Genomic DNA, 10,107 nt, shown 5'->3' on the forward strand with positions numbered 1-10,107 from the left:
CACCACCACACCTGGCTAATTTTTGTATATTTAATAGAGATGGGGTTTCACCATGTTGGCCAGGCTGGTCTTGAACTTCCGACCTCAAGTGATCCGCCCACCTTGGTCTCCCAAAGTGTTGGGATTACAGATATGAGCCACCGCGCCCGGCCAGGTTTCCTGTCTTTACAGTGAATGTCTAGTAGGGCTTCAGCCTTCCTCTGCCTGTGACACCTGGTGACTTTGACCGACTGTTACAATGTGTGAGGGCTGCAGGTGCGCGTCCATCCCCCTGCCTATTCTCATCCTCAGCAGTTCTGCCCCCGAAGATAACTCCACTCTATCCTCTTGGTCAAAAAGCATCTCAAGGGAATGAGGAATGAAGAAACCTAGGATGTCACCACATACCAAGGCCACTTCAACTCCACAATGTCCTCAGAATGCCATTGCAACACTCTTGTTTGAGAAACATTGGGGTTAAGACGTGGGAGTCAAAGAAAAGCAAGCAGGCTGGGTGTGGTGGCTCACGCATGTAATCCCAGCACTTTGGGAGGCTGAGGCCGATGGATCACCTGAGGTCGGGAGTTCGAGACCAGCCTGACCAACACAGAGAAACCCCGTCTCTACTCAAAATACAAAATTAGCTGGGCGTGGTGGTGGGCGCCTGTAATCCTAGCTACTCGGGAGGCTGAGGCAGGAGAATCACTTGAACCTGGGAGACGGAGGTTGCAGTGAGCTGAGATCCGGCCACTGCACTCCAGCCTGGGCAGCAAGAGTGAAACTCTGTCTCAAAACAACCAAAAAACAAAAAGCAAAAAAACAAGGAAAAGCAAGCACAGTAGGCAGGGGCGGAGTGGCGTGGGGTTCGTCTGATCTGTGAAGTGCATTAGAGATTTCTCACTTGTTTCTTCATTCATGCAACACATTTTTGTTGAGCATCTTTTTTTTTCTTTTTTTTTGGGATGGAGTTTTGCTCTTGTTGCCCAGGCTGGAGTGCAGTGGTGGGATCTCGGTTCACTGCAACCTCTGCCTCCTGGGTTCAAGCGATTCTCCTGCCTCAGCCTCCCGAGTAACTGAGATTACAGGCGTGTGCCACCACTCCTGGCTAATTTTGTATTTTGAGTAGAGACAGGGTTTCTCCATGTTGGTCAGGCTGGTCTTGAACTCCTGATGTCAGGTGATCTGCCTGCCTTGGCCTCCCAAAGTGCTGGGATTACAGGTGAGAGCCACCACACCCAGCCTTGAGCACCCACTTTGTGCCTGACTCTAAAACGTCCCTGCCTTCTCAACGTAGGTTGGGAAATGTGAAATACCTTATATGAAGGGTAGAAAAGAAAGAAACTGGTGAGTTTCTCTCTTCCCTCGGGCTTCTCAAAGAGAAAATGGCCTCAAAACAACTGAAAACTAGATTTGCAATGAGAGAGCCTTACTATTGATTAAGACTCGGGATGTTAAAATGAGATATCACGTTGGGATTTAGGATCTCCTTTCTAAATGGAAATCTTTAGGAATGAAGACCTAAACCATTGACTCCTTTTAAAATTAATCAATTAATTATTTTTTCATAGAGGTGTCAGGGTGGCGGGGGGCGAGGGGCGGCAGTCTCACCAAGTTGCCCAGACTGGTCTCGAACTCCTGGGCTCAAGAGATCCTCTCATCTTGGCCTCCCAAAGTGCTGGATTGCAGGCATGAGCCACTGCACCCAGCTCCATTGACTCATTTTTAATGGAAAGCTTCATGGGTAACGCATAAAGAACGGGCTTCTGGGTGAACAGACTTAGGTTCAAATCCTGATTCCTTTCTTGAAATATGTGATTTTTGACAAATTCCTAAACCTCTCTGGGTCTGTTTCCTTTGGGTTGTGATGAGCATTGTATGAAGATGATAAGACCACCTAACATTTATCTTCTGGTTCTGAGCTAAGTTCTATATGTGTATCAACTCATTAATCCTCATTTAATCACAACAAATGGGGAAACCGAGGCATAGAAAGATTAAAATACCTTGCTGAGCAGTTGCAGAGCCTGACTTTTTTTTTTTTTTTTTTTTTTGAGACGGAGTCTCGCTCTATCACCCAGGCTGGAGTGCAGTGGCCCGATCTCGGCTCACTGCAAGCTCCGCCTCCCGGGTTCACGCCATTGTCCGGCCTCAGCCTCTCCGAGTAGCTGGGACTACAGGCGCCCGCCACCAGAGCCTGACTTTGAATGTCGGTCGCTGAAGTCTTTGCCTGTAGCCAGATCATTTACTGACACTCCCATTGATAAAGGGGGGGATGCCTCACTCATGTGATACTGTTCATCTGTCTCTACTGAGAGATGATGGTGAAGTGGTAAAATGCACGGATTTTGGAGCTGGACTGCCATGGTTCCAATTCCAGGCTTATCTTCCATAATGTGTAACCTGAGTTATTTTGAGCAAGTTATGTAACTTCTCTACTCCTGTCTTGACTTTCTCTTGTGTAAAGTGGAGCTGATAATAAACTTCTTAGGGTTTTGGGGAGGATTGAGTGAGTCAATATGATAAACTTAGAATTGTATCTGGTCCATAGTAAGTGCTCAATAAATGCTGCCTACTGTTAACTTTCGAGTCTTGTCACCTCCTTAGGGAGGCCTCTCCTTCTAAACTTAATTATGTTTTCCTTCCCTGTTATTCACTCTCATGGCACTTAGGACAATTTGCAATCGTATATAAGAGTAAACATTGGGCTGGGCACCATGGCTCACACCTGTAATCCCAGCACTTTGGGAGGCCAAGGCGGGCGGATCACGAGGTCAGGAGTTCAAGACCAGCCTGACCAATGGTGAAACCCCGTCTCTACTAAAAATATAAAAATTACCCAGGCGTGGTGGCACATGCACATAATCCCAGCTACTCCAGCTGAGGCAGGAGAATTGCTTGAACCTGGGAGGCAGAGGTTGCAGTGAGCGGAGATCATGCCACTGCTCTCCAGTTTGGGTGACAGAGCGAGACTGTCTCAAAAAAAAAAAAAAAAAAAAAAAAAAAAACAAGAGTAACCATCTCATGGGGTTATTATGATGAATAAATAATAAGGTATGAGTAAAGCATGAATTTTGTGTATATTTGGCTCTCAATATATGTGAATTTTTTTGTTATTATTATTTACACTGGATTCCTTCCTGGGTTAAAATCACTGACATGTCTACATTATTGGCAATTTCACCAAATCTAAGGCACCATCAATTGTAAACCACACCCTTACTGATGTGTTTCTAAGAAATAGGAAAACCATGACACAAAGCTTTCCTATCACTTAAAAATTTCATTTTATGCATATTAAAAGAGCTCTTTTAAGTCTTATTTAGACATAGATTTTTATCATATGTCAAGCTGCTTGTTTCCTTACCCTTTTTAGTAATAATAATTTTTCATTACAGAGCTGAATCAGTGTGGAATGTTTTTGAAGACATTGTTAAGTAGTGATTAAACTCAATACCTATAGTGCTAACAGTGCACACAGCTTAAGGGAAAGGTTGGCAAGAGGAAGAGCTGTGACCAGCCCTGTGCACGTGTGGGCAGTGACTATGACCTGGCTGTCAGCAATTCATCAGCAATTTGAAATGCCATCGATTGCACATCAATTTACACATTGGTGTAAAAACGTGAAAAAAAAATGTTGCAAATTGATGAAATATAATATTAAAATGTGAATGTCCCCCCTAACAGTTGTATGGTTCCCTGTATGGTTTTCCCAAAGCCACCATGGTTTAAATAAAACCTATTAGGCTTTCCTATTTATTTATTTATTTATTTATGAGACAGAGTCTTGCCCTGTCATACAGGCTGGAGTGCAGTGGCGTGATCTCTATTCACTGCAACCTCCGCCTCCCAGGTTCAAAGGATTCTCCTACCTCAGCCACCCTGGTAGCTGGGACCACAGACGTGTGCTACCATGACTGGCTAATTTTTGTAATTTTAGTAGAGACAGTGTTTCACCATGTTGGCCAGGCTGGTTTCAAACTCCTGAACTCAAGTGATCCGCCTGCCTGGGCCTCCCAAAGTGCTGAGATTACAGGTGTGAGCTCTGCGCCCTGCAGGTTTTCCTTTTTTGTAGTGACTTCATCTGTCACATTGAGCTTTATGTTGGTTAAAGCAATTCTAACTGCTGTAACAGCTAAAACCTCATCAGTTAATGCTATCAAGCTTTGTTTCTTGCTCATGTGGAGTCCAAATCAGATGTATCTTATTGACAACAAGAGCTGTACTCCACGTTGTCGTTCAGGGATCCAGACACAGATTCTGTCAGTTTCACCAGGTCATTTGAAGGGTTGCCCTGGGCCCAGAAGCATAAAAGGTTTTATGGGCTAAGCCTGGAAATAGCTTGCAAAGCACACTTTAGCTCACATTTCACCGCTAGAGTTTGAGCACAGGGCAACATCTATTTGCAAGGGAGTCTGGGAAATGTAGTCTAGCTGGGTCCCCAGGAAGACAAGGAAATGGATTTAGTAATCAGGTAGCAATATCTCTTCTAAGCTTCATAGAGAGTTAAAGGACTGTGATGGGCATTCTGTATAAATTAATTCATTTTGCCCTCACAATAACACTTCAAGTGGGCATTGTCCTCACTTTACAGATAAAGAAACTGAAACTCAAAGGGGTCAAAGACTTGCCCAAGGTCATATAGCTTTACAGTCATTGAGCTAAAGTCTTATCTGCCTGTGTTCTTTTCATTACACCCATTTGCCTCTTTGAATTATACAAGAAAGGTGGAGGGAGAGAGAGACTACATATCTACAGTCCTTTTCCTATGAGGCTGATCCACATATAGGGTTTCCTTTGGTTTTCTCCAAGGTCATGGATTTTACCCATAATCAGTCATCTCTTACCAGCGGCTGGTGGAGGACCAAGCTACAGCATTTGGTACCCACAAATAGCCTGGGTTTCATTTGGGTGGGTCTGGCTAGGATGCATCCTTTTTCTGGGTACATGACATTTGGGAACAGTCATTTGGACAATGGACTTATATCTATAGACATACATGTAGATATAGATGTAGATGAGATATAGATATAGATTAAAAAATACTTAGAAGTAAAAACAACCAAACACAATGTGTAGATGATGATTGGATCCTAGTTTGAAAAAAAAATACAGCAGTAAAAAAATATTTTGGGGGTGGGCGCAGTGACTTACACCTGTTATCCCACCACTTTGGGAGGCTGAGGTGGACAGATCATTTGAGCTCAGGAGTTTGAGACCAGTCAGGGCAACACAGTGAAACCCGTCTCCACAAAAAATACAAAAATTAGATGGGTGTGGTGGCATGTACCTGTAGTTCCAGCTACTTGGGAGGCCAAGGTGAGAGGATGCCTTGAGCCTGGGAGGCAGAGGTTACAGTGAGCTGAGAATGTGCCATTGCACTTCAGCCTGGCCAACAGAGCCAGACTCTGTCTCAATAAATAAATATATATATATAAATTATATATATATAGTTATATATAAACATCAAATAGTTAATTATATATAATATATAAAAGGTTAATTATATTTAATTGTATATTTACATATATGTTATGTATATGTAATATATACCACATAATACATATATAATATATAATATGTATCTATATTACATATATACGTATGTATATAGATAGTGTCACCTAAGCTGGAGCACAGTGGCGTGATCTCAGCTCACTGCAATCTCTGCCTCCTGGGTTCAAATGATTCTTGAGCCTCTGCCTCCCAAATAGCTGGGATTACAGGCCCGCACCACCACACCTGGCTAACTTTTGTATTTTTAGTAGAGATGGGGTTTTGCCATGTTGGCCATGGCTGATCTTGAACCCCTGGCCTCAAGTGGTCTGCCCGCCTTAGCTTCCCAAAGTGCTGGGATTACAGGTGTGAGCCACTGTGCCTGGCCAAATTTTTTATAGAGATGGTGGGAGGTGGGGTGGGGGGGTCTCACTATGTTGCCCAGGCTGGACTTGAACTCCTAGCTTCAAGTGGTCTGCCCGCCTCAGCCTCCCAAAGTGCTTAGGATTACAGGCATGAACCACCATGCCCGGCTGGATGTTTATGATATTATTCTTCCTTATGACATTTGCTTTTTGAAGTAAGACAATGAGGATATTTGCATGAAGCTTAAAAATGGATAGCACTTTATCTGATATTTTTATTGTTATACATGTTTATTTATTGATTGATATATTTTCTCTGCCTGCCCCCTAACCTGACTGTAACTCCCTGAAAACAGGGACATTGCTAGTTTTGTTTGTTTTTTTGAGGCAGGTTTTTCCTCTGCCACCCAGGCTGAAGTGCAGTGGTGCCATCATAGCTCACTGCAACCTCAACCTCCAGGGTTCAAGTAATCCTCCTGCCTCAGCCTCCCGAGTAGCTGGGACTACAGGAAAGTGCCACAACACTTGGCTAATTTTTTTTTTTTTTAGAGGAAGTCTTGCTCTATCGTCCAGGCTGGAGTGCAATGACGCGATCTCGGCTCCCTGCAACCTCCACCTCCCAGGTTCAAGTGATTCTTCTGCCTCAGCCTCCTGAGTAGCTGGAATTACAGGCATGCGCCACCACACCCAGCTAATTTTTTTTTTTTTTGAGACGGAGTCTCGCTCTGTCTCCCAGGCTGGAGTGCAGTGGTGCGATCTTGACTCACTGCAAGCTCTGCCTCCCGGGTTCACGCCATTCTCCTGCCTCAGCCTCCCAAGTAGCTGGGACTACAGGCGCCCGCCACCACACCTGGCTAATTTTTTTTTGTATTTTTTTTACAGCTGGGGTTTCATCGTGTTAGCCAGGATAGTCTTGATCTCCTGATCTCGTGATCCGCCCGCCTTGGCCTCCCAAAGTGCTGGGATTACAGGCGTGAGCCACCGTGCCCGGCCTATTTTTTTTTTTTTTAATTTTTAGTAGAGACGAGGTCTTGCCATGTTGCCCAAGCTGGTCTTGAACCCTTGAGGTCAAACTATCCCCCAAAACGTTGGGATCACAGGCATGAACCATCATACCCAGCCGACCTTGCTAGTTTTGGTTAACTCTATCCCTAGCAGCTATCAAAGTGCCTAGTATGAAGTCGAGTGCTTTATTTTTATTTTTTCTGCTAAATTAAATTCTCAGTGATGTAGTTGGCTCTCATCCATCATTGCTGGCCTTTTAGTTCTCCCTGGTTCTGGCAGCATCTTTGTTTCTTCAGCTTCTGTTGTCCACAGCCCTAGCCTGCCTTGTCTTAAACTATCTCTGGTCACAGGCCCAGTAGCCTGTAGCTATCTCCTACCCTCCTGGTGACTTGCTGCTATCACACTGTTGACTCCCTGGGAGTTGCTGAATCAGTTGGTGCCATACACAACTGGTGCTCAGAAATCATTCCTTGATTGATCACCTGTACCCATCCTCCTCTTGGTCCCACTTCTCCTTTTGCTGTCTCTCTCTTTTAATTTGAGACAGAGTCTTAAGACAAAATATTAAAAAAAAAAAAAAGGAGAGAGACAGAGTCTTGCTCTGTCACCCAGGCTGGAGTGCAGTGGCATGATTATGGTTCACTGCAGCATCCAACTCTTGGGCTCAAGTGATCCTCCTACCTCAGCCTCCCAAGTAGCTGGGACTACAGGCATGTACCATGATGTTAGGCTAGTTTTTGTGGGTTTTTTTTGGTTTGTTTTTAGAGATGAGGTCTTGCTATGTTGTCCAGGCTGGTCTTGAACTTTTGGGCTCAAGCAATCCTCTCACCTCTGCCTCCCAGAGTTCTAGGATTACAGCTGTGAACCACTGTGCCTGGCCCACTTCTCTCTTTCTCAGTGAGAAATGATTTCATATATTAATTTCTTTTATCTTCTTCTTATTATTTTTGAGATGGAGTCTCACTCTGTCACCCAGGCTGGAGTGCAATGGCGCAATCTCAGCTCACTGCAACCTCTGCCTCCCGGGTTCAAGCGATTCTCCTGCCTCAGCCTCCTGAGTAGCTGGGATTACAGGTACCTGCCACCACGTCCAGCTAATTTTGTATTTTTAGTAGAGACAGGGTTTCTGCATGTTGGTCAGGCTGTTCTCGAACTCCCGAATTCAGGTGATTTGGCCGCCTCAGCCTCTCAAAGTGCTGGGATTACAGGCATGAGCCACCACACCCAGCTAAAATGGTATTATTTTTATCCTGCATTTTTTACCCAAGAAAATATTGAGAATATTCTTTCAGAGGAATAGGTATAAATCTATTTCATCATTTTTTTTTTCTTTTTGAGAGAGGGTCTGGCTCTGTCACTCAGGCTGGAGCGCTATGGTGCAAACATAGGTCACTGCAGGCTTAAACTCCTAATCTCAAGTGATCCTCCCAGCTCAGCCTCCTGAGCAGCTAGGATTACATGTGCATGCCAGCATGCCCTACTAATTTCAAAAACTCTTTTGGGTCGGGCGCGGTGGCTCAAGTCTGTAATCCCAGCACTTTGGGAGGCTGAGGCTGGCGGATCACCTGAGGTTGGGAGTTCAAGACCAGCCTGACCAACATGGAGAAACCTCATCTTTACTAAAAATACAAAATTCGCTGGGTCTGGTGGCTTATGCCTGTAATTCCAGCTACTTGGGAGGCTGAGGCAGGAGAACTGCTTGAACCCTGTAGGCGTGGAGGTTGTGGTGAGCCGAGATTGTGCCATTGCACTCCAGCCTGGGCAACAAGAGTGAAACTCTGTCTCAAAAAAAAAAAAAAAAATCAAAACAAAAAAACTCTTTTATAGAGACGGGGTCTTGTTATGTTGTCCAGGCTGGTCTTGAACTCCTGGCCTCAAGTGATCCTCCTTCCTTGGCATGTCAAACTGCTGGGATTACAGGCATAAGCCACTGCACCCGGCCTCCATCTTTTTTTTTTTTTTTTTTTTTTTTTTGAGACAGAATCTGACTCTGTCGCTCAGGCTGAAGTACAGTGCAGTGGTGTGATCAGAGCTCACTGCAGCCTTGATCTCCCTGGGCTCAGGTGATTCTCCCACCTCAGCCTCCCAAGTAGCTGGGAGTACAGACGCATGCCACTACAAGTGACTAATTTTTGTATTTTTTTGTAGAAACAGGGTCTCATTATGTTGCCCAGGCTGGTCTCGAACTCCTGGGTTCAAGCAGTCCTTCTGCCTCGGCCTCCCAAAGTGCCAAGATTACAGGCGTAAGCCACTGTGCCCAACTCATCTTTTTTTTTTTTTTGAGACAGAGTCTGGCTCTGTTGCCCAGGCTGCAGTGTAGTGGTGCCATCTCAGCTCACTTTAATCTCCACCTCCCAGGCTCAAGCAGTCCTCCCACCTCAGCATCCAGAGTAGCTGGGACTACAGGTGGGCATCACCACACCTGGCTACTTTTTTTTTTTTTTTTTTTTTTGGTAGTAGAGATGAGGTTTTGCTATGTTACTCAAGCTGGTTTTGAACTCCTGGGCTTGAGCAATCCACCTGCCTTGGCCTCCCGAAGTGCTGAAATTACAGGTGTGAGCCACTGTGCCCGACCACACTAGCTTTTAATACATACTGCCAAACGGCCTCAAGACAGACTGGATTGGTTTCCATTCCCACCTGCAATGTGTGAGCCTCCTGTGCCCCCTCCCACCACTGTCCTTAAAAGCCATCTCCAGACAGCCTCTGGAGGGAGGTGTCCAGCAGTGTGTCCACATCTATTTCCTGCTCACTCCCTCTCCCGCTCCTTCTGGGTTCTCTCATTGGCTACATACCTTGTCTTTCAATGTCAGCCCTGGCCTTTCAGTCCGGCAGCCTTTGGCGATGCCCATCTCTGGCTCCTTGACTCCAGCTTCCCGCCTGCTCTGAGCAGGCCTTTGGTTCTGAGGTTCCCTGCACATCTGCCTGCCATTTCCCATGGCACCATGCAGTGCTTCCCGCAGGATCAACCACCAACTCAGTGGTCCCCAAGTGGGGGCCTTAGACAACCAGAGGGCAAGAAGCAGGCTGGAGTCTGGGGCTTCATGGCTGAAGGCAGGTTTTTATCTTTCCTCTGCTTTCCTGTCCAGTTTCATCAATACTCTCAGGAACCAATCAGGGAATCTTCCTTGATCTGCATAGGAGGAAGAGCCTCAGCTGAAATTGAATCTTAACCCTTGGCCCAAGTCCTTCTAGGGCTGCAGGGATATCCCTTGGCATCTAATGATCAATGTGGAGTGAGCAGGAATGCATTTGGACGGTGGGA

The 10,107-nt window shown here is 45.5% G+C and overlaps 1 protein-coding gene across 1 annotated transcript in view; it reads right to left on the reverse strand.

Moving 5' to 3' along the window:
- The window catches only part of LOC115838562 (histone demethylase UTY-like), a 34,493-nt gene extending 24,712 nt beyond the window's left edge, over positions 1-9,781 (reverse strand). The window contains exon 1 of the mRNA XM_030828724.1: positions 9,638-9,781. Coding sequence (XP_030684584.1) covers positions 9,638-9,781 — 144 coding nt within the window. The remainder of the gene's footprint in view (positions 1-9,637) is intronic.
- Between the last annotated feature and the right edge of the window lie 326 nt (positions 9,782-10,107).

This window comes from Nomascus leucogenys, chromosome 15, assembly GCF_006542625.1.
Source record: "Nomascus leucogenys isolate Asia chromosome 15, Asia_NLE_v1, whole genome shotgun sequence".
NCBI lineage: Eukaryota > Metazoa > Chordata > Mammalia > Primates > Hylobatidae > Nomascus > Nomascus leucogenys.